The following is a 25,659-nucleotide window of genomic DNA, read 5'->3' as shown; positions in this document are numbered from 1 at the left end:
TTCCCTCAAAAAAAAAACGACCCAGGGTTTTTTGTCAGCACTGCAGCTACTCCAGTAAGGATCCAATTCAAATTCTGTCTAAATATAAAGGAGCTGTACAATATGGGAAACCTTTATTTATTACTATTCAGAGCCATGCATGGAAGAACATAGAAGGTTCAAAGGTTTCATTGTAATAGCTACTAAAATGCTTGAATTAAAGAAAATAAAGGGAAAACCAAGGACCTCCGTGAATAACCTGGACACAAAGCCCATCTGTGCTTAGTTACTGGAGAAGTAAATAGAGAGGGTTTACATTTGCAAGGCTGTGATCCCAGCAACATGACCAAGACCACTGGCAGTAATAACCAGGGGTTGTACACATCAAAATGTCATTATTTTGTGACCCATCAGAAAATACTGAGGCAAATACATTGGTGCTGGTTTTTTGAGCTCTCCCATGTATCCTGTCTTACCTTGTATGTGTTATCATCTCCTTCTTTTCCCCCACAGAATTTTCCCACAAGCTCTAGACAAACATTAGCTTTTAACACTGAAAAATGCCAGCTGCAAAAATACAAAGTAAACAATTGCTGGAAAAGCTTCATCCAAATCTCTCCCTTAACAGGGCTTTTTTTATCTTCCTCACAAGGGCCTACACTTGAAAAGGCTTTTTCATTCTCATCTTCCAGCCTGGGTATCAGATGGATTTCTGCCTTTCTGTTTGCATGCTATTTAAATCGTGATTGTTACCTTCTGTGTGCTTAGGGGTTGAGCAAAATCATGATCCATACAAATATCAGTGCCACTCTGTCATTGTTAGTGCCACTGTCACCTGCTGCCTTGCAGTATTTTGGGTGAGAGTGTTCAGCACTCCACCTGCGTGCTTGAAGCTCTGCATCACTTTGGTGTCCATCACCAGGGTCTGATTTGTTGCTAAGTGTATCCCTTGTTGGTAAGGGAGGCTTTGATGCTGGATCATGGACTGATTTGGACTTTTTGAGTGGCCCAGAAAATCAGTCTGTGCAGAGGGTGTAGAATGCTCCCATATGAACTTGGTGCCACTTCATGCTCTGCTCCTCAGGACACACTTTATGCCAGTGCTCATAAACATGGGCTCTTGGTTCTTACCATAGTTCCTATATGTGGTGACTTTTTCTGGCCCTTTCCCTTTTCCAAACTGACCTCATTGTTTTGAAGCCTCCTGTGGGCTCTGCTCCATGAAGGGGATTTGGACTTGAGAACATTTCAATGACAGCCTTATCTCTTTGTATCACCACAAAGATGTTATTACTAGAACTATTTCAAATCCTACAAAACTTTGTAGCGTTTCTTCTCACTGGCTAAATAATTTCTATTAGGAAAAGGAAAATGTAAGTCTTTTCAGCTGCTTCCTCTTGAGGGATGTAAGATATCCGCAAATTTTGCTAACACGTTCCAGAACAGCCAGCTGTTACTATCCACCTGCAGCCATAATATTGATTGAAAAGAATATAGAACCTAAACATGGATAGCTTCTGTAATTATGCAGAATGAGTTTAATACATGATGCTACTTCAAATGTCATCTGGCAGTGGCTGCAATGTGGCATGGAATGTATTAGGAAATAATTTAGCTGGTTGAGAAAGTCTCAGAGAAAGGCTATGCACTGTTTTCTCATATTCCTGAAAATATTCATGGATATGGAAAAAGGCAATGACAAGACCAACAGGGCTTAGGCACCTGTCAGTTATCAAGTAAAAAGTTGCTCACACGTCCCTGTAGCTCTGCAATTTCTCAGCAATGGAACTTGAGGAGGCTCCTTTGCCAAAGCCTGCATATATATTAAGAGATAGGAAATATTAGAAGTACTGTTTTTTTTTCCCCCCCCAATCTGATTAAATAAAGATGCCTTTGTTATTTTTGCAAAAATTTTGACCTTTTGCTGCAAAGAATGGAAAAAAAAAATGACAAGAAGGTTTCAGCTTCAAATCTGTTTTAAATAACTCTGTAGCCTGATTATATGCCCTGTCAGGACTTGTGCAATTTTCTTTTTGATGAATCAACACAATCCAATATATATCCTTTGACACATTTGCAATTCTATTGGAGATTTTGGCCCAAGGGAGCAGGGAACAGGAGTCAGTCTAATTACACAACTGCTGGCTTTCCAAATGGACATTTCTGAGTTTTCAATTGAAAGTGTCATATTATTGATGTTCAGATGAAAAGCTGAAACAGAAAGCTGACTTATGATTGCAGGAGAACAATATTGTTATTCTGTTCATTGAAAAAGTTTTGCAGTTTTCCCCAAAAAGAGTTGAGTTGGGAGAACTTGGAGTGACTCTTTCATAATTTTTAAGTCCAACAGGTCTCAGAGGAAAGCCAGGTTAGTGGTCAGTCCATAGCATGGCATGAAACAGGGAGTAGCAATTCCTCTGTAAATCCTTTTGGAAGCTTTCTGCTGGAAGAGGTTCTACTCTCTCTGCCATAGAACTTAGCGAGGTAAAAGTGAAATCCCAGATGGGGAAGGAACCCTGGCTTGCACAGGTCTTACACCTTCTGTGGGTTTGTGCCTAAGCACATTTGAGGGCAAAGAAAGAACTGCCAGAAGGGACAGATAACTGGGCAAATGCCTAAACTAGTAATTATTTGTAAAAGTATTTTTTTGACACTGACACACAGTTAAACCCCATTACCTGAAAAACACTCATGCAGCTTAAGGGTGCTGGGCTAGCATCAAACCCAGGGATATCTCCCACACACAGACAAATACCACAAGAGAGGCTAAACTAATTTAATGGTTAGCAAAGCACCATATCAAAGGTCTTGCTGTATTAAAAGCCTTTGGGTCTCATTTTAATGTTGCTCTTTGCAACATCCCAGACTTCAGCATTCCGTGCTTTCAAGTAACTAAGTGAGGATCTCTACCAAGGGGAAAACACTAATAATTCACAATCTGTGTGTGAAAATACATTTGCTGCATCACTTTCCTAAAATTTTGTTGTGTTTGTAAAGGCTCAACAGTTTCCAGTTAACAAGACACAGGTGCAGCTGATGAGCGAGGCAGGTGGAGCTCTCAGTGGTCCCCAGCATCCTCCCCTCTCTGAAAGTGAGAATTTATGTTCCCCTCCTAAGCATCAGCAGGTTTTGAAAGCTCCTTAGCTGAAGAGAAAAAGGCTAAATGCTGTCAATATTAAAAACTTTTCCATTTGAAAGGACGAGTGTTCCTACAAAGGGAAAAGAAAAGCATGGGTTATTTTAAAATGTTAGCAGTAATGAATGATTTAAATTTGAAAAGGTCAGAAAAACGCTATTTGTAAGTTCTCATTGGGGATTTTGCACAGACCTGACTGTTATATTACTTGTTTTCTTCAGCATTGATAACAGTTGCAGGTGACACTTTTTTCTTTCCATCTGGAAGTCCCTCCAGTGTAATTTATTTTTGTACAGCTTTGTTTAATGTGCTTTGTCAGAAAAGATCCTAAAGACCTTCTGACTCAAATACCAAAATGCAGCACGTTTTTTGGTGAGCAGGCAGCAATCCCATGTTGCCACTTTCTCACATCCATAAATGGTGTCTCAGAATCTCACAAGTCGTGGGGTTGGTTCATTTTTCTTTCTTTGTGTTTTTTTTTCCCCCCCTTTCTCTTCTTCTGAAGTAGATCTGCCCTTTAAAGGGATGAAAACTTACATCTTTATGGAAGGGAAGGAGGAATGAAGGGAGGGAGGGAGGGAGGGATAACCAAAACTCCTGCTGTGGCAAGAAACCAACTCAAAAAAAGATGCGGTTTTCATGAATTCACAACACTGAATATCTAAAGACTCTACAGGAGAGGAGAGCAAAATATCAAGCAGCATAAGCAAGGCAGAGCCCCATGGTATCCACCACATTTGAATCTTTAATGTTCATTTAAATCACAAAAGTTCAGACTTAATTTCAGCTGAAAGGTCTTATAGTAATACTTAGTGCCCGGTTCTCTTATTTTGGCTGGTTAAATGAAGAAATTGTTCATGACGGTCTTCAAACAATTGGTCCCCAGGTACTTTGATAGCTCATACTGGTAGCATTCAGCATTGTCCACTGAACTGAAATTATTATGCTATTAATATTAAATATATTATATAATTTAAAATATTTAATATATGGATGCTACATCAATATTAAGAAGGCCTGACACTTCCTACTGCAAACCCTATTTTCAGTTAGTTAAAACTTCTCATACTTGTAATGATTTGACACAAAATTTTCCGTGCCAGGTGTCTGCCTCAGGCAGAATTTTGTGGTGTTCTATCGTGTGTTTGTTTTTTTTTTCCCCTTTTAATGTCAGCCAGAGCTGCGCAGTTATTTCTGTGAGCAGCCGGCCAGGGAAAACCATGCAAAATAAACCTGGGAGCCTTTTAGAAGGGACCAAGTGTGTCCTCCTCCTGGGGGAAGGCACTTAACCTTTGTCAAAGGTGTGACTTTCTTTTGGAAACCTGCTCCAGTTGGAAATCCTGCTGGCAGCTGGGTGAACCCTGTGTTCCCACCAGCCTGTTGGAATCTGATGGATACAGCCATCCGCTCTCGGTGCCTTCAGCTCCCAGCCAAAACCACTCTGCCCTGTGCTTTCCCCCCAGGCAGACAGCAGCTCCTTCCAGCTCCAGTCAGGAAAACTGCTAGCAATAAGAAAAAAAAAAGTGACATATTTCAACCACCTTTTCTCCTTTTCTTCATGGTTCATCTTTACCTTGCTCATGTTAAACACACTGAGCATCCCTTAATACCTGCTTGTGCTTTTAAATTCTGAAGTAGGTCTGCAAAGGACTATAAGGAAATCTTGACACAATCAGTAAGTTTTAAGGCTAAAGTACTGAGATTTTTCTTTGTTTTCTGTCCAAATGGTTTTATCAGCAAGATACCTTCAAATTCAAACTTACTGCCCATGTTACAGGAAGAGGTCCTCCTCCTTCTTCTCTCAGTGGGCAGAACTTGCCTGCCTTGTCTCATGCTCTCCAACATCTGTCTCAGATTTGGCAGCCCCAGCACAGAGCCTGAGACTGCAGCAGTGCTCTTCCCTCATGCTGTGAAGCCTCAGCACATCCTGGTGCATCCCCAGGAGCATGGTGCTGTCCTGGGAGGCTTTTCCACACCCTGCCTCTTCCACCTACCCAGAAATTGCAGATCAGTTTGTCAAAATAATGCAATAGGTGTAAGGTTTTATCCTAAATCTGAAGTGGAAGCACAGAATTACGATTTCTGGTATAGCATTCATTTGAATATTGCTTCTTTTAGTGGTATTCATACACTCCCAAATACCCAAAAAGTATTTTTATTGTAAAAGTTTCTGACATTTTTCTATGTATCGATGCTCTGGAGACCAAAGCAATTTCTAGGGGATTTTAAGTACATTTAATCTAGTTTTATTTTCTTGGCATTTCTTAAATTCTTGAATACTCATTTTGGAGTATCTCAATTACATTGCTTATAAGATGACAAACATACATCTCCTATAACTCATAGAATTCAGAATAATGATAATTTTCTTGCAAAAAAACCATTTTAATGTGCAGAGCTTGTTTCTAGTCCTTTTGCTCTTTACGCTGCATAACTGGTATGTTAAAGGATATAAGTATAGACAGAAATTAGACTAAAAATTAGATTTGTTCAGCAAAACTTTGATTGCTGTATCACAGCTTTTTATGATAGCATTCAGTTCAAATCTGTTTGCATACCTTATTGAGCAAGCTGCATATTTTTCCAGCATGTGTATCCAGTGTGTATCCTGTAGTCATTACATTTTTGCACACTTCACTGCCTGAGCTGCATGGACTATTTTAACTATCACCAGGAATACTTGACGGAGTTCAGCTGCTCATTTGAGTGCTTCAGTTTGTGTGCTTTATTGCTTCAGTGGCGTGTGTTGATAAAGTTCTGCTCTGTGCTGTTGAATTTTTGGTTCTGCCAGCCCAGCTCGGTGCCATGCTGGGGGAATTGTGCGCGCTGCAAACCGCTCGCTCCGCGGCGAACGGGAGCGCTCGAAACGCTATCATCTGCAGTGTTTTGTTAAATGAGCTGCATATTTTTGTTTTTATATACATTGCTTACCCAGTTGTGTACATTTGCCCAACTCATTATACAAAATAAGCTTGATTGGAATAAGAACATTCTCTACCAGCTGTCTGCTCTGAGTCAGTATGTAACAAAATTAGCAACTTTCCCTTTCCAACAGTGGCATGATTGCATCCAAAGTTTAAGGCAATTGGTTTGGAGATCTTGTTTGTTTCATTCACTCCATGCAAACATCAAGATTAACAAACCAATTTGTTGCAACTTAATTTGTTTTCAAAAATATGAACAGAGTTAAGTAACAGAGGGAAATCTGAGCATTCTAATAGGGGAAAATGCTTCCATGTAGGGCATAAAGCCTGCAGAGACCTAAATAACATTCTCTAACTTGAAGCCGTCCATTGTGAATGTAAGAAGATGAAAAATAACTAGAGACGTCCCAAGGTGGATATTTAATCAGATAAGCAATATCCTAAATACTTAAAATGACAAACATAGCATTCTGTAAAGTAAGTGCATTATTTCTTCGAGAGTTATAAAAATAAGTTCATCTCATGACCATTAGAAAATCTCAAAATGCATGAAAACTCTTGTGCTGGGATATGTAGTTTCCTCACTACCTTTGGTGCAAAATTCAATTACCACCTTCAAGAAAGTGGTTTTCTCAACTTGCTAGTTTTTCATGTCAGTTCTAGTCAAACCTACAGGTTATTTTTAGGTTTTGCTTTTACTGATCTGCAGAATTTGCAACGTAGATGTATGTGCTCCCATTCACAAAATCTTCAGCACTACCTTACCTCAAAAAAACTTGCTTAATTTTTCTTGAGTCCAGAGCTACTTAGGGCTATGCTGTTCACCTGGCATCCTACCTGCCTCATAAGAAAGGATAAATATGCCTGGTTCCTGTTTGTGTCCCACTGCTGGTCCCTTTCACCTCATCACTCCCTGTTGCCTGAGCAGACTGCCTGGAAGGTCCAGATGTGTTTTTGCAAAGTTTTACATATAAAAGCTTAATTGATCTTACTGTTTCACCCAAAATTTGTTTGATTTTAAAGAGTGACCAATCACTTCTTAGGCTTCTCATAGACCATTATGAAGGGTGCCAGCATTTAAATAGCTTGTTCTAAAAGAAAAGTGTGAATATAATTGTTAGTGGTTTGTCTTCACAAAAAGTCTCCACCTTTAAAAAACAAATGTAAAGAGAGACGTAGAAATTGAAAATATCACTATATTGTGGACTGTTTTATAAAAACTAATTTAGACTTCATATTTTGTTTTGTTGGAGTACATCAGTGCTGGGTATCAAGAGTACAACAAATGAGGGATACTGCATTTAACATTTGAAAAGTCAGTGTACTCCATGAGATGAGCTAGATCAAATTTAGACTTTCTTAACAGAGACAGAATAAGTAATTTTGTATGAAATGATTTGAAGCAGACAGATGGTAAAGAAAAAGTTTTTGTCTGTTTTCTCTTGTTGTCCCTCTGCATTAATTTGCTTTTAGTATCAGTCCATTACCCTTTAAGATCCAAACTTTGCTCTTCCTTGACCTGTTAACCAGTTTTCCCAAAGTTTTAGTTTAAACTAAGATCAGGTTTAGAATATTTTCTTCTTATCTATCATATTCAAACAACAGATGGCTATGTGTAATCTCTGTGTAGGTATCCTGTACACTTTTTGCAAAGGAAAATTCTTCCTTTTTCCAGGGGAAAGGAAGAGAAATATTCCTGTCTTTGGGGGGGGGGGGTGGGGGGAACATCAGGAACCTTTTTTTTTTGCTGCTGTTGCTGCGTGAAGGCTCAGAAGGGTGGGGAATTACCCTTGGTCAGTTTGCAGGTGACACCAGCTTGGATGGGAGTGTTGACCTGCTGGGAGGCAGGAAGGCTCTGCACAGGGATATGGACAGGCTGGGTTGGTGCCATAACAAGCAATAGGATAAGAGGTTTTACCAGAGGAGGTTTTAGATTGTACATTAGGAAAAAATTCTTTGCAGAAAGGGTTGTTAAGGATTGGAACTGTCTGCTGAGGGAAGAAGTTGCCTCCTCCAGAGGGATGTAGATGTGATGCTCAGGGATATGGTTTACCCATAGATTTGGAAGTGCTGGATTAATGGTTGGACTTGATCTTGGAAGTCTTTTCTAACTTCAGCAATTCTGTGTTTCTATCCTATGATTCTATGAAGCAGATGGAAGGTTTTCACAAGGAATGCTACCCCATGTCCCAGCTTTCCAACCACCTCTGTAATGTTCACATTATCACATCAATGCAGCACATTGGACTTGCTCTGCTTATTTTTTCATCTGGCTAGCATTCCTACTGAAAAATCAGCATGCTAAATTAAAAACATATATTTCATATGTATCAATGCAGTATAAAACAACATGGACATTTTAAATTCTTAGAACAGACAGGATATCCATTATCTGAGGCCTATGGAGAATAACAATAATACATAAGGTACACATCTATTTCATATATTATCTGTGTATATTTTTATGCATCTGGTATAGACAACACACATGGAAACTTTCAGAATTTATACCTGATCTCTTTTTCTTTTTTTTTCCCCTCCAGAGAGTAATTTTCAATATTGTCAACTTCAGTAAAACAAAAAGCCTCTACAGAGATGGGATGGCTCCAATGGTGAAATCCACAAGCCGTCCAAAATGGTGAGTTATTCTCTCAAAGAATTAATGAGATGTTAATGTTTTACTTGGCACTTGTACCAAAGACCCTGTGGTTGAGGAACACTTTTACCTGAGAGTATGAGAACCTTGATACAGCAGTGTTGTGAGGAGAGGTTCTCTTTGGAGCACATGGACAATGTGAATTCTGGACCTTTTTTCAAGAGGCATGACTGAAGTGGTGTCCATTTGAGAAAACTGAGCAGTCAGGGCTTGGGGTGAATTGTTTTCCAGTGACTGTCCTGCATTAGCCTCCTGAAAAACCCCTGCAAATACTGTGGGAGATGGACTGGGGTTGGTCTGGTTCTGAAAAGCTGCTTGGAATTGTTCAGCCTATTTTGGGGTGGCTGGAATTTGGTAAAGTGGGCTCTGCCACGTCAGTTGACCTCATGTGAATGAGCAGTGCCTGGTCTAAGACAGAGGGAGGCCAAACAACCTCATCATCAGCTGCATAAAATGTGCAAAACGGGAAGTCATGTGCATATTAAACATGTGAATACCCATATAGATTGTACATTTTCTCAAAGCAAATGTAATGAAACATCTACTGTGAATAATAATATGCAAATCTAGTGAGTCTGAATGCATGCAAGACTCCCAAGAATTATATGATTTGCCTTTGCCAGGAGACTTGTTTGAATATGGATAGTGAGGTCAGGCCAGAGGTGTACAGTAAGTTATTCTTGTCAGCCTTCACAGCTGCTATTTTTTATTGGTTAATTAGTAATACATTTGATCAAGGTGGACATTATCTGGGCTTTATAAATATATCTTTCTTAAATGATTCAACTGTCACAAATTTTCCACTCAGGAGATGGAAATGGTCATAAGTTTGTTCTCATAGTGTGGCTTCCTCTTCATGTGACCAACAGAATGGATATTTGGCCTTTTGTCTAGATGTTAAGGTCATATGGACTGTCTCACAGTCATTGGAACTGAGTCAATTCCAGTTCAGTAGGAACAGGTAATAACATTGAAAATTAATTTAAAAAATCCATTGCATTTAGTGTTTTTGTAGCAAAAGTCATGTTAATTGTGTTTACTATTTAACTTCAGAAAAATCTTTTGGGGCATTTCAGGGCCACATTTATCAAACATATTTTAATCATCTTTCAAAACCTTTTCCTTCTCTCCCTGGGGTCTGGCATCTGCAGCTAAGCGTATTGTGTTTTAAGTTTATCTATAAATCAGATATTGCTTTCATACAAATTTTATGCCTTACTTCGGTTTCAAATTAAAGTGTAAATCTTACAAAACAATGCAAAATTGACTTATTTTTTTAGAACATAGAGGCTCCTTCACTATTTTTAAAACAGATTTCTCTTCCACTTCCCCGGAGACCTATTTATTTTTGTGTTTTATATTTTTAGAGGATGTATTTTGCTCCCATGAAAGTGAGGAATGAATAACATTGCCTGAAGCCAGGCACAGTGTAGGCAGCAGGTGCTGAGCAGCTTCCTTTTACAGGGCTACTACCACACTTTAATCCTGTTTCAAAAATTCAAGATGCAATTTTTTTTTTCTTTAAAAAGATGATTATTCTATTAAGATATTTTTATTTTTTTCTAATAGTCTGCATATGAAAACATCTTGCTCTGCTTTGAAGGTGCACATTAATTCATACTGTTATCAGGGACCTTAGTGATATTGGGGTCTACTCAGTATAATTTTCTGTCTTGATGTTAATAGGATTTATGCATGTGTTTTCCAAGTGGGAAAACATATATATTATTTTTGGATATATGAGCTCTATCAGGGATGTCTTCCATTTAGATTATGCCTGTCACAGTTACCTCTGTATCTGTTTCCATGGCATTCTGCTGCAACCTGTAAACAAAATTTTCTCTTTCTCTGTTTGCTGAAATAGGATTTGCCAGTCCTTGCAGCTGCTGTTGCAGCACACAGGTGGTTGTGGTCCTTCAACAGGAGCAGGGCAATATCCAGCTGCATTGATTGGATGCTGTTTGATGTTTTGTGAGCATTAGTCCTGTGAGCAATATTGCATCATTCAATGCTGCAAAAGTGCTGAGCTTTACATGAGGGGAGGAAGGCGTGGAAGGAAAATATTAAAACTCTCCACATCCTGTTAGGGTTTATGTCAGCATAGCAGTTTAGTGGACACAATGTAATTAAATTAGAAAATTATATATTAATTACGAAAAGCTGAAGAAACACCAAAGTTTCTAAAATCCAGTTGAAAGGAAGATTACCAGCAGCCATGGGCTACAAAAACTCTGTAGCTCACGCTTCATCCCTGAACTCCTCTGTATGAAATATTTGAGGAGTTAATCATTATTGTGCCTGCCTGTGGAGCCATTTGTTCCATGCCAAAATTCACCCAGCTTCCTCTGGCCACACTGATAGGCACAACTCTGTCACACGTAACTATTCCTCCCCCTTTTTTTAGATAATCAATTTTGAGTTTTAGATTATAAATTGCCCGTTTTCCTTTTTTGCATTTGAGAGATATATGTACATTATCCCTCTTTATAACAGATGTTCAAGCCTGAGTTATGGCTTTTTGATTTAAATGAGAAACTTCCTACTGTATTCAGGCTAGAATTTGACCGTATTGCTCACAAACCCTTGCATATCAAAAGTAGATTGGCCTCCAGAGACTGTGAATTTTAATATTTGTTTTGAATGTGGTTATGCAAACATGGCTCCAAGCTTTGCAACACTTTGTGAGTTTGATTCTTGACTCTGGAACAAATTGCTGCCAAGTGCTCTTGAAGTAGAGAGTGTGTCAAACAGAGATCAACGTTTTTGACCTGTATTCTCTTGCCCTGTGGGGTAAGATCTTTAAATGCAGACAGCATCAAGGTTCAGCTCAGTGTTACTGATGCAAATGGAGTATATCACTGTCATCAAAGCACTCTATGTGGACACAGATGTTCTGGTGTTGACATATTCTTCTCTTTTGAAGTAAGGCCAAACATTTCCAGTAATGAGCTACTGGAAAAGAGGAAGCAGTAGAGATATCCTTGAGGGATAAGCAAAAATATAGGTTTCACTGTAAAGAAAAAGATTTCTTTTAAAAAAACTTAAAAGCCTGAAAAAAATTCTGATTAAAGTGATATATATATGCTTTCCCACACGTGGTCATGGGCACTAAATAATAAGGGATTGTATTGGTTGTATCAAATTTCACTGCATCGAAGCACAGCTCACATATAGAAATACAGCAATGTGTCACACCTTGTGACATCAATTGCTTTCCACAGCAGACTGGACAAGATAAAACTAAAGGTTTTATTACAAACCAAGGAAATGGACCATGTCACTTTTACATTTTGCTTAAAATTAACTCTTTTTTCAGCTATATTGCACCAAGATTTTAGAGAATTGGAGGACATTTTAAAATCAAAAATTACTATTTATAATTTTTTAATATAAAACCTTAGTATCATAAAGACCTGTTCTGATTTGCCTGTGTCTGTTTTTCCTGTTTAGTGGAGGTGAAGAATTTGAAGGGAGATGGATTTGAGGAAATTGAATTTTGGCTGTGTTTATGGACTTTATACTGTAATCCTATTTTTCTTTGCTGCTTGATTTAAGTACAATATTATTTTTTTGCAGTTTCTTAATCATGATTTCACACTAAGAGCTCTGTCTTTGGAAGTAAAGGCAGTAAAGCCTGCCATGTGGGCGTAGCAGTGGAAGACCATCTAAGTACATATACTGTACTATTATATTGATTGCACAAAGTTTTACAAGTTTCTCAAAGTTAAATAGAAGAGTGAGTTGTTCGAGAGGCAGCAGATTTTCCAAATGATGAAGTGAGCAAATATTCCCTTTGGGCAGAGAACAGCTATAACTCTTGATTATTCAGTGTGAGCATTGCCTCATTGGGGACATTAGTTTTTCAAATTGTGCTAATCTTTTAAAAGTAACAACTGGCCACTCATCACCTTAGGTATTTCAGCAAGATCATGTGCAAAACTCTAATTAGTATTTATAGAACAGCAACTCCTCCCAGTAGAATAGCAGCGGTAGCTGGCAAATATCTGGTTGACACCTGTTAAGTCTTTAGACATCCATTGTATTTTATTCTGCATTTCAAATGAGCAGAGAGCAGTAGGTGAAGTCCCCATAATTAAGGGATAAAGGATAATAAATAACATGGCTCTTGAGTGGATGAACACGAGGTTAAAGGGTGTTCTGCAGTTTTGATGCTGTATTTCAGGAACTGTTTGTTTGGAAGTTATAATGCTAGCTAAAATATTATTGAGCCTTCAGCATACGGAGGATTTATGTCTAGATCTAAATGTGTTTTGTTTATAATGTCAGATTTCAAACTGCTTCTTGGCAAAGCAGTTGCTTTCTTCCCTGTCTTTTATCTCACTCGGCACTGATGGCTTTTAACCGGGTAGCTCCTTTCCCCAGCAAGCACTCTGCTACCTCTGCTGCTGTAACATCTACTGCTAAATGCTCACAACACATTGCTTCTGAAGTGTTTTTCTATTCCAGCAAACCTGGAAGAACATAAAAACTTCTGGGTAATTAATTCAAATTTGAATCTGTATGTATCTTGGTAAATATTGTCATGATGAGGAATTTTGGTAGACATCAAGAAAAGCAATGTAAGTTTTATGAACAATACTCCCATATGTTCCATTCATCAGAAGGGGACAAGTCTGAGAAAATCTGAATTTTGAGTAGCTAAAATGTGTTGCTTCTTGCCAAGTTTCTTTAACATTTGTGTCTACAATGCAGTGTTACAATCACTACCATGTCTACCAGGCTGCATTATACATTCTGAGACTTTCAGCAGCATTTTTAGTATGTATTTATATATCTTTAGCCATAAGATAAGCTGTTTGTGAAATGAGCTGTCATTTGTGGTGAAACAGTTTGAGAATAAAGCACTAAATATATATATAGCTTGCTAATCTGAAAGACTAAAATTGCTTACTATAAAATATATAGCAGGCTGGGGCTGGTGATAACATCACCTGAATTTAGGTAAAGAAGATGAACAAGCTGTTATCATTTACCTGATTCCTTGCTTGGCCTATTTCACAACTTTGGCTACTCTTGGAGGTTTGTTCTTTTGCCAGCTTTATAATGTCATGTGTGCTTGCTCCTGCTCTCCTGAGGGATGTGGTGAGGATGCTTTTGGAGGTTCAGGAATACGTCCCGTGGCACAGGTGGGTGTTGAGGCAGCCCTTGCCAGGAGCAGCTCCAGCTCCTCAGAGCTGTCCCCTCCCTCATCCTGGTACAGCTCTGCACAGGAACATCAGGCTGGGAGTGGGCCCTGGGCAAAACCAACCTGTCAAGGAAGAGAAAGAGGACTTGGTTTGGGTCATCACGGAGATCCAGAATCAGCTGAATAGCTCCAACCACAGGAGAAGGAAGGGAGTTGGGAATAAGTGGCAGGGACAAGGGAATGGGGGTAGCAGCTCCCACAAAAATGCCTTGAGAATTGTCTGTGGAACCACAGCCTTCATTTCAATAACTTGTAGCATTTTATTTGGAGTAAATAGGGAGAAAGGCATTTCAGTATCGATTTTTTGAAATCCCATGTTGTGTGAAAAGCAGAAGTTTTGTCTTGGTCTTAGTGCAGCTCTTTGGAAGAAAATAAGATCTTTTTAGACAGGTTTCAGGTTGGCATGTATATTAAAGTGAAATAACCACCAATCCCTGGGTAAATTAATGTTTGTGTGAAATCTTGTGAAATAACAAAAGAAACAGTTTTAACCACTCTACAAACCTATAAAAGAAACATTCTCTTCCTCTTTCCCAACTCAGCAGAGGTGGTTATTCCTGGAAGTAGAGGAGGTTCCATACCATTGTCATTAACAACAGCTTTTGTGGAAATAGAGAGATTATATTCTGCTTAAACAATGTATGAGTGAGATCCCAAAATTAATGTGTTTATTGTGTAGATTAAATGGGATTTGTTTGTGTCAAGAAAGTAAGTTATATTTTATTGGAGGGATACTTCACTGGAAATTTAAGATGGAATTATGTTGGAGAAAACTAATAACAAGGAAATTAAATTAATATGAAAGAATGTAAATTTTTAGGATTCAAACAGAAAATGATGAAGATATTCCAAAGGCTGCTATGACATCATGAAAAACCCTGGTTGTTTTATATGTATGTGTGTGTTTCCTCATCATTTATCTAACTGATCTTCTATAAATCAATTTATTTAGATTACAGCAGAGTCAAAAGTCCCCAGCCAGGATCAAGACTTATTGTGTTTAGTGCTGTGGAAACACGTAAACAGACAAAGTCCTTTTCTAAAGTTGTGAAAATTTTATGATTGATTTCAGTAAGAGCAAAGTTAGGCCAATACTGAGCACTTCTGAAAATTCCATCCTTAAAGATTTATTCCAAGCAGTAACTGTTTAAAAAATGACATACTGCTTACATAAGAGTCTAAATATTTGATGGTTATAGTATTTACATCTAAAACACCAGAGGCTATGTGCTTTAATACCTCAATCTGCTTCCCATATACTCTGTCAACATGAGTTCCCCGCATTGATTGAGGGCACTCTGTGATCCCTAAGGTTGTATTCATGAAAGGTTACCCCTGGTACTACTTTATTCATGAAAGGTTTGAAGCACACAGGAAACAAATGGGTTTGTTCCTGTTAGGTGCATTTTTGTCATCTATAAATACTTAATTACTGGGGTTCTGATGAGAAATTCAAAAATCTTAATAGCGTACAGTTGCGTGAAAATAGCTCCCCCATCGCTTGTGCAAACCACAATGAAATTTGCAGCTGGGAGATTTTGTGGCAGTTTAAAACAACTGAATTGTAGGCTTTTCCCACTACAGTCCATGGTATTGAGTTTAATAGCTGCAAAATATGACCAGAGCTGTGCATTATATCCCATCCTGAAACAGGTCATTCTCTCTCCTCAGGTGATGGGCATTTGGTGGAACTGATTGCATGAAAAGCGTTCACAGAACTGGGTCCCTAACCTTGGCAGGTTTAACAAAAAGTACATAAAATTGAAGCTTTTTTCCCCCCAAAATGAGTCTGTAAGTTAGATAAATATGGGCAGCACTGAGCTCAAAGTAGAGTCAAACTACCAAGAGGACATTGCAGCTTTCCATTGCAATTTTATACTTTGGACTAATGGAGTGAAGCAGAATGAAAATCACCTCTGTTAAGAATGGCATTTATCAGCTGTAAGTACTTAGTAGTAAGAGCTCTACACAGACAAAGCTGAGTGTCACCAAGAAATGTACTTGAAAATCAGACTGTTAACACAAGACTACACAAATAAGAGCCAAAAACTGTAATCAGAAAATGTAACATCTCTTTAAGAATCTTTTAATGGTCTGAAGAGTGCTAGACAAGTTGAATTTAACAAGATGTAATAACCTATGACATAATATAAGTGAGAATGCACCAGGACGCAGCACAGTCAGGTTAAATTTTGGCTTTCCTTCACTTAGCCTTGCAACTTTAAAGATCTTTCAACAGAGGGTTTTAAAAATACATATTACTGTTTAAATTTACATATGACGTAAAAGCATAGAATGTGCAATACATCTGAAATACAATTCCTAGCAATGTTATGGCTGAAACACCCAGCCTAATATTTTTTAATGTTCGTTTGAATCATTAACAACAAAGTTTTTATTCATTTGCTGTGAAGAAACAATGTTTAGTGGAGAGGAAAAGGTGCGAACTTCTGATAAAAGTGAGACCATTATCAGGCGCTTGGCTTATATTCGAAGTGCCATGGTAAAAGCCAAAGCAATGAGTTCAATTTCTCTTTTAATAGAACATAAAATAGAAGACAAAAACATTTTGCTGTACTGTGGAAATTGAGAACTGTAGAGAAAATAAGCAGTAAATAAGTATGGTAAGTGATAATGCAGGAACAGAACATTAAAATAATAGGTGCTGTATATTGAACTTGGACTCATGGGATTCAACAGTTGTACACAAACCCAAAAGATAAAAATCTGATTTTTATGCTGAGATTACTAGGGATAAGTTATGAATTAACTTCTGTATGATATGGCACAGATTTGAGAGAATTAAAATTTAATGATAATGCAATGGGGATAAAATCTTTCCTGTATCTCTAGATGCTGAGGCAGTGGTTAAAGTTTGTTTTTAAAACTGCTTCAAGTAGGATTATTGAATTCCAGCTTGAAAGTGAAACTTTGCCTTCCTGCTTCACGATATTAAGCATCTCTGAGATTGAAAACCTAGCAAGAGCTCTCCTAGCGTGATTAGAAAGTATCCAATATTTTTTGGCAGCAAATACTAATTCCAATCATTCTGTCTAGTACTGCTCAGGCAGCACGAGGATAACTGGCTGTCAAATGCTTTGGGTAATGGAAAGGTGAGGCTCCAGGCTCTCAGTGGAAAGCTGGCAGCTTTGCTGTCAGTTCCCTGCCTCTGGAAAATCAGAGTGCTGCTGAGGAGGGGATGGGCTGGGTGAGTCTGGGCAGCGCTGGCTCTCGGCTGGAACAGCATCCCTTCGGAAACCACGGGTCTTTAGTGGAGGTTTGAAGGACACAGTGCCTTCATAGGCACCCCCAGACACTCGTGCAGGTTTCCCTGCCTTGTGCCGAGCAGGGCTGGGTGGGATGCAGGGCTGGTTTATCTTTATGGGCTCCTGGGGTATTGGGCAGCCGGTCTGGGGTGGCATTCCCAGGCTGGACATGCCCACAGCACGGCCCTGAAGGTGGGTGCAGGAGAGCAGTGCAGGTGGGTGCAGTAGAGCCCTGCAGGTGTGTGAGCAGCACAGGTGGGTGCAGTAGAGCCCTGCAGGTGTGTGAGCAGCACAGGTGGGTGCAGTAGAGCCCTGCAGGTGCCCACCCTCAGGGCTGTACCTGCTGCAGGTGGATCGAAGCAGCCCCTCGGGGCGGCCCCTGTGCCCCACAGCCGGCGGGGGCTCTGGGGCAGGGGGGATTCCACAGTTCCTACACCGCAGCGGCAAGTGAGCCCTCACCTGATTTTATCTTTTAACGGTGATGGGTGTGCTGGAACTGTTAAAAATACTGGCAAAGAAGCCATAAAATGTTTATTTGAGCTGGACTTTATTTGTTTGAAAGAAAGTGTCCTGCCTGTGCCCGAGCTGAGGGACCCCTCCTGTGTTGGGGCTGTGCCCTGCCCTGGGGGCACCTCCCCTCAAGGGTTGCCTTGTGCCCTTTTCTGGACTTATCCTCTGGTTTGTTTGGGGTTTTTTTCCCATTCTGTGCTCTTGTACAGTCACCACCAAGCCCCATGAGAGGTTGACATCCACGGGAGAGGATATGGGACTTGCTGGCACACCCTGTCCCTTCAGAGGTACCTGTAGGTGTGTGAGCAAGGTGTGCGCGCTCGCTCCGCTGCCATCTGCCCTAAAATGTGTGGCCAAAGGAACGGTGCCATGAGAAGCACAGAAATGAGTAGATAGTGTCCTCCCAACAGCTCAAGGATTAGATTTTTATTAAGTAATTTATTAGGGACTTGCACTGGGTAACTGGACTTGTAGTAAAATGAAATGAAATGGTAAAATTAGTAGCTTTCCTAATAGGGAGTTGCTATTGAGATTGCTTAAGAAAATGATGTTTTTGTTTGCCTTTTGTTTGAGGATGTCACTGTTTTTTAGCCTTTCTGAGGTGCTGCTGTAACAAAATATCTGAATTCATTCTGTGGAGAATTCTTTTGGCATTGTTTATTGGAAATATGTGATACCATTTAGAAAATTTAAAGGCAGGGACATTTCAGCTTAAGATAAAGAGATTCAACTTAAAAGGATAGATTTACCATAGAAAGGAATTGAGGAATATCCAAATTAAAGTAACTTATTGTGCCTTTTAGTATTTGATAAAATCCTCTCCTGATATTTTTTTTAGTGGAGTTAAAAAAACACCAGTACCTCATGGCTTCGCAACTAGAAATTATATAATAATTTAGCTTTGATAAGACAAAGAACTTTTTCCCCATCTACTATGGTACTGGATACTTTAATGTTATGGTTGTTTTTTAAATGTCATTCAGTCAATGAAGGGGAGTCATGTAGAATGTGTATTTTTCTGTGTAGATTTTTTTTTTTAATTAAACATAATTCTCTGGGCTCTCCTGAGGGACTGTCTCTATCCTGGGGGTACTGGTGGAAAGGATTGTGATGCAAATCCTGCCCAGGAAGTGTTTGGCTTGTTTCAACTCTGTGAACTTGAGGAATGACTCAGCCAGGGGAAAAGTGCTGCTGCATGTGCAGTCAGAAGGGCTTTGCCTTCCAGAGCAGCTTCTGTAGCTAAAAGCAAAGTAAGTCAAGATAAGTAGGGAAGGAATCACATTCAGATTCACTGACTGTTAACCCCTGCAGGGAAAAAGCTGATTCTTGCTTTGAAAGGGGGAAAAAAATGAGAAGTACTGTGTGTGTACCTGGTGAAATGAAGGGGAATTGATTTAGGTGGGGATGATGGCTATAAATACAGTTTTCTGTATAAGTTAAAAGACAAACAAACAGCAAACCCTGTGCTTTATGTCATGCTCTTCCAGAGTACATGCTCATGTTAACTGTTACATTCCTGCCTGAAATCTGGGGTTTTTAAAACCAGAAGACTATTTGCAATCGGAAAATGTCACTTGGAGGAAATTTCCACAAGAGTGGAAATTTCCCAGCTGATGTGAGGTACCTGTAAATCAGAAGTCAGCATCTGTGATCTGTGTGGCTGCAGTCTTTGAGGAGAGTCTCAGAGTACAGAAAAGCGAACAGAGCATTCCGGATTTGTCATTTCTAATACTCATCAACTTGTTTCTGTGTGCTGTGAAAGTACAGAAACCAATAACCTGAATGAATCATAAATGTCTGGGGTGGGTGTGTTGGTATTTTCATACGTGGGCTGCTCCTTCAATTTGTTTCCCTTTCTTTATCTTTTGGCAAAGAATTCCAAGTTTGCACTAAGGAACTGGGCTTTACAAACATATCTGAGTAGAGGAAGTGAAGGAGTGGATACAAATGGCAAGAAAATAGTAGCCTGGAGTGAAATGTGTGGCTGTGCCTGGGGCCTCTGGATGCTAAAATTAAAGAAGGAAATAAGTTCCATGTTGACTGCTTGTTCTTCTAGATAGAAAGGAAACGGCCAACTTAACCATAACCAAGGATGGAAAACTGTATTTTAGTTCTTAGCAGCTGCTGCACAACAGAGCAGAGTGTTTGCATTCACAGTACTGCCACTGTGTGGCTTCCCCTGAAATTCTGCAGGTAAGGAAAGATCTTTAGCAAATCATCAGGACACTCAAGGCAGCACATAGATGTGGCAAGAAGAGTGATGGCAGTGAAAATGGCATGGTGCATTTCCAAAGGTTTGCTTTTTTAGTTTTGGTGTTGATTTCAGTTTGCCTTCCTTGAAGGAGGGGTTTCATGCTTGAAAAGTTTCTGCCCTCCAAATATAGCTTTTCAGCACAACCTGACATTTTGATACCTTAATATTTACACTTGAAACTGAAGGTTCCTTCTGTTCTTTGTTTCAAGGGTTGGTACACAATTTTAGGTCCAAATCAAACTTGTTATTAGAGTTTCTTTTAAAGGTTTGTGTTTTTGGAAAGTAGAGTGCAATGAAATAAAGATATCCACTGACAGAATCTTGTGCTAATATAAATAAAGGCTGTTTGTAGCTTTAATTTAACATGTAATTAATAAAAGATATCTCTCTTGAAGCCACCAAAAATGTGGATTAATGTTTGGAAAACCTTCTGGTAAGTGAAGCTGAGATTCTTTGTAGCAGATGCACCACATTTACAAGTATCACTAATATGATCTGCCTGACAGCATGAGCCACATGCCTGAGAGCTTAATGGTCACTAATGCCTCAATAAAAGCTATTTATTGGAGTATATTTTTTAAAAATACACCTTTAAGTGCAGATACTTGATATTATGAGTTCCAATTTCAAAATGTAGCTTCTGTACTCATTTCTCATGTTGGTTTCCTACAATTTTTGCATTGGGAGGGGATTATAAACAATTTAAATACAGAAAAACCATTCTGACCCTAAGTGATACAATACAGATATTGTAGTCAAGCCTGAAAAAATATATGATTTCGGTCAATTTCATTAAAATATACATACATAAAAATATATCTTGTTATTATTCTAATGGTAAATGAGACTTGAACGTGGAGAATTTTTGAACAGTAACCATTTTTTACCTTCCCTTTGCGCAAGATTCTGCTGGATATCTTCCATCTTAGTTTCAAATGAAACAGTTCTAGTTTTGAAATGCTGGTCAACTACTCTTTTTTCCCAACTGTAAGGCATAGTAAACATAGTAAAATATCTCTTAATTTTTCCTTTTATATTTAAATGTGACTATACATGCCAGAGTCAGAAAATCTGGAAGCTAATAATGAACTGCAGTGTCTCTGACATTGTTTGACTTCTCCTCTCCTCTTCCTGTTTAATACTGGATTTCCTTGAATGTGAGATGTGAACTTCAGAAAGCTGTGCCTTGGAAACAAGTTTGTTACAGCTGTGAAAATTCAGTAGTGTTCAGGAGCTGGTCACAGATTCAGTTACATTTAGTAAAAGTTACATTTTATTGCATAGAAGCAATAAAATAATTGTGAAGCTTTTTTTGCTGTTGTTGTTGTTTTGCAAAGGAGGAAATCTTTTATTCAGGAATGATGACATCTGTAAGAAACAGAGAATGGGGGAAAAAAATGTTTCTTTAAATGATGGCACCAGACATGGATTGCACAGCAGAGCTGAACCTGCTCTCCAGTCCGGTAGCTCAGAGCTGCCTTGGATGTGGGTAGAGATGAAAAAAATTTACTTGGGTGGGTGAAATGAAAGTCAGCTGAGGTGGAATGAGAACTTTCAATGTAACTCACAGTGACTTGATAGGTTTTGAAGAGTTAGGGTGATTCTGGTTTTTGAGGTTATAGAGTGTGAGGCTGACTTTGGAAATTCAGCCAGAAAAGCAAAGTGTTTGTAATGTTTTGCTGTTTTCTGCTCAGAGTCCCATCCCAGGATAGAAGATCTAACTAGTATTTATTATCACATTTTACAGGAGGAGAGATAAAGGCAAAAGATAATACATTTATTTTCAAGGTCATTGTAAGGAGCAGCTTAGTCACAACCTCAGAATTTTTTCATTTTATTTGTTCCTCAGTTCAGTGATCTGAGAGCAGTAAAAATCGAGTACCAAATTTACTACATTAAACTGTTACATTATTACCTCAAAATTTCATGCCATACATAGGTGGCTGTAAGCAGGTCTAACTTGGGCTCTAGGGCTTATTTATTTTGATTTGTTTTTCTGGAGATCTATTTATTTAAACTCCCAGGAAAGCTTAAAAGTTTCCAGGATTTCAGACTTCAGAAAGTGATTTGCTCTTTTTTCAGAAGCATACTACTGGTCCTAGCAGATTTATCATACCTTATTAGTGATAAAGGAATACTTATACTCGTTTATTATAACCTGAGAGCTAGAATTTTCCTCTCACAATATTTACATAAAAGTTATCTCTTGCTAGATTACTGAAAAAGAAATCACCCTTCATCACCTCAGAATACTTGCATTTTATTTTTTTTTTCATGCTTTAAAGCTGTCTAAAAATACATCCAGACACTCGAACAGAAAGGCTTCCCATAAGTTCCAGAACAATTAAACTCAGTGCTCCCTTCTAAATAAACCATGTGCTGGGTCAGGAGAGGCAGCCTCTTTAGCCCCACTGTTTGCACAATGTTCTGCTGGAGCCCTGCACAGGTTTGAAGTTTTTCTCAGGTCTAACTGCCAAAAAAACCCACCTGAACATGGTTTTAAATTTAGCTTTCAGAAGTTTTTCCAACTAAGTTTGAACCACTGAAATGAAGGTTTGTAACACAAAGGTTGTTGTACCCTTTGTGGGCACAAATGGTGCCCTTATAATGTGGTGTATTAAATATTTAGCGTAGTTTGCAGCAGATAAAAAGCAATTTTGTTTAATTTTTCCTAAATATTAATGCTATCAGGCACCTTAATCCTTTCATTATAACAAAAATTTGTTCAAGCTCATTCTTATTAAACATTTTCTAACTTATAATGATATGGATGTTTTTCTTCTGATCCTAATAATTAAGGCCAAAATGTGGTTGTAAAGAAAAAAATGTGATAGCTGGGAGGGGGAGTCTTCACTGGTATATTGGGAAGAATTACAGGCCAGAAAAATAGCTTTATTTTACCCAAGGATACTGAAGACAAGGCCTATCTCTCAAGTAATCCAGCTCAAAGTTTTGAGTCAGTTGCCAAGGAATGAAATGGAATACCTGCAAAACACTCAGTGAAATGACCTGGAAAATAATGTATAAAGAGGTTGCCAGTCACTTCTGAGGGAGGACCATTCTTCCATCTCTATCTCTGAACTGCAGAAAAAGAAAATAAAATTCCTGAATTAGAATTAGCTTCAAATCAACTTTTCTCTGCATCCCAGAACAAAAATGTAGTCAGCAATTATTTATAATGCTAATTAAAGACCTGTTCTAACAGGGTTACTGGAGGCTGAAAGCCCTTGATATGACAGCAAATGTTTTCCATAACCACCCATTGGCATTCAAAGACAGTATAAAGGGAGGGAAAGGGTAAGAACAATGAGAAAAAAAAAAACAATTGTATGGAAATATTGTTTAGAAATTGATCAATCCAGGTGATGTTATACTTATGCCAAGCAGGCTTCACTAATTGCAGTAAAACTACAGCTGACAAAAAAGGGGACTGTGGCCCATTTTTGTGGTGGGTCTGATATCTCTGGGTTGCTTTAAAAAAAAAATTATGTTTATTCTTATTTTTCTTATTTCTCCCATGTAATTCTCATTTATGCACTCTCACGAAAGGACATTCACATATTTGCCTTAAAACTATATTTTTATTATAACGCAGCTTTTCTCTTCTCGTGGAATGACTGATTTTCAATGTCCACAGCTTTTCAGTTGAACTGAAGAAATATTACTAATTTGCTTGTATGCAAAGAACTTTATTGCTTTTTTTGTAGATGCACTTTTTTTAAAAAAAAAAAGTTTATTTTAAATTGTAAGCTGCTTAAAACAGTCTTTGCATAATTCTTGGGACTGCTAAATCCCATGTTAGTTGATTTTCTGAGCCAGTATTACTCATGCATAGAATAATTATAGAGATATTTCTGTTGAGAAAGTAAAGAATGAACTTACAAGATAAAGAACTGAGTGTGGTGGCTGTGGGGCTTGTGAATACAATAGGTCAGTATTTATTTTCACATCAGGGAAAATCTGGAGAAACCTCTGGATTTAGCTGGAGTCATTTTTAGATTTAAATCAGTGCAAGGCAGGCTCCTTTCCTCCATTATATTGTAGGATTTTGTGGTCTCAGGTGAAGCATTTGTTTTATTTTGAGAATTTGATTGAAGTCGAAGTTGAGCACATTTTTAAGTGCCTTGATGGATGTAGACTTGTCCCAAATGCCAGAAATGCACAGGTGGCTATCAAACATAATATTAATAATAGTAATAATAGTAATAATAGTAATAATAATAATAATAATAATAATAATAATAATAATGTTGTAATGATAAATCTATTCCTAAGGACTGTGTCCCAAACATCTTTTGCCTGGGTGGGATCAGCACCCATGTGTGAAGAGCAGCTGGCTGAGGTCAGTCTAGAGGCAGAGATGGGATTGTAGCGAAAGTCAAACTTTCCAAGGATGGGAAAGCTCTTTTATTTTAGAGAATGGTTCTGGATTATGTTCTTCCTGTGGAAAATTGTGGTAGCATATAAAAATCCCCCTCAATTCACTTCCCTCAGTGGACAGCTGGAACACTGTTCTCTTCTACACTTGCATTGCTGCCAAGATAAGTTGTGAATACACCTGCAGCTCCTCTTCAGCTGCAGCAGCCACTGAAGATTGTGTTGTGCTGCCTTCCTGGTGTCCTCAGGAAACACTGGGAATTCCAGGTGTAGTCTCTCAGGCTGAACAGCCCTGATACTTGTCTTGGAAGCTGGGGTGTATCTTGGCCTAGGAGAACAAGCAGAGACAGGCTTGGTGATGAGTAGTGAAGCTCAAGGTGAAAGAAGGCAGCTCCTCAGCAGGGTTTGCATTTTGATATTTTACCAGAACAGACTGGAAGAGTGGGGAGTCTTACTGTCCTCCAGAAAGGAATGGAAAACTTCCATCAGCAACTGTGGTGAAAAACAGTTATAAACAGGAGGAGAGAAAGAGCAGAAAGTAAAAAGAGATTTGTAATAGTGGGAGAAGCTCTAAGAGAAGGAAGGAAATATCCGAATGAATGACCAGTCCTAAGAGAAGCATGATGCAAACCAGAAAAGTTTTGCCTGTGCAAAACTGCATCTGTATTGTACAGGATCTAAACCATGTTCTGTGCAGTCACAGCAGAGACAGACAAATGAACAGACATTCATATTTTCTTCAAGGAAAGTGAAGATTTAAGTCCAAAGGTGAAAAAATGATTTTTTTGTTGTTGTTTTAATGGCCTAACTAAATAATTATAATTTTAAATAATCTTTTTTGGGGGACTAATAGACGGGCCTCTGTACAACAGGTTGGATCTGGTAAATCTCAGTGGCTTCCAGCTGTCTGAATGTACCTGGCAAGTTTAGAGGAGAAAAATTATAGTAAAGGGGAAGGAATAAGTTGACATTAATGCTACATGCCCACATACTAACTTGGCTTAAAGTAGATATGGAAATTGAGGTCTGAAATATCTCTCAATATCGTTAGAGGAGACAGATTTTTAATGTTTTTCAAATAAAAAAGGTTCTCTCAGTTCATGAAGATCTATAAAAGTGTAACTGTACTCCTCATGTAATTGAAACGTTAATTTCACCAGCCTTTCCATGGAGTGCTTGAATGTCTCTCATATGCATGTCTCTCCTCACAAATACCAAGTTTAAAGGAATTTTTCTTGAACCCGTGAAGATTACTTGAGTTGCAGAAAAACAGGTTGTTACGAAACCCACAGCTCTGTACATGAAAAATATTGAAGTTCTATTTTAAGTATTACTTGGCATATCAAAAACT

At 38.6% G+C, this 25,659-nt stretch overlaps 1 protein-coding gene across 2 annotated transcripts in view; it reads left to right on the top strand.

Moving 5' to 3' along the window:
• LOC102112919 (AGBL carboxypeptidase 4) overlaps window positions 1-25,659 on the top strand; it is an 878,734-nt gene that overhangs the window by 208,733 nt on the left and 644,342 nt on the right. For both annotated transcript variants that reach the window (XM_014250851.2, XM_088060383.1), the window contains exon 4: window positions 8,583-8,677. In XM_014250851.2, the coding sequence (XP_014106326.2) occupies window positions 8,583-8,677 (95 nt within the window). The remainder of the gene's footprint in view (window positions 1-8,582; window positions 8,678-25,659) is intronic.

This window comes from Pseudopodoces humilis, chromosome 10 (genome assembly GCF_049639895.1).
Source record: "Pseudopodoces humilis isolate 2021_Gansu_Grassland_sample_001 chromosome 10, ASM4963989v1, whole genome shotgun sequence".
NCBI lineage: Eukaryota > Metazoa > Chordata > Aves > Passeriformes > Paridae > Pseudopodoces > Pseudopodoces humilis.
The sequence above is the reverse complement of the archived record's forward strand: the minus strand, read 5'-3'. Positions and strand labels throughout refer to the sequence as shown.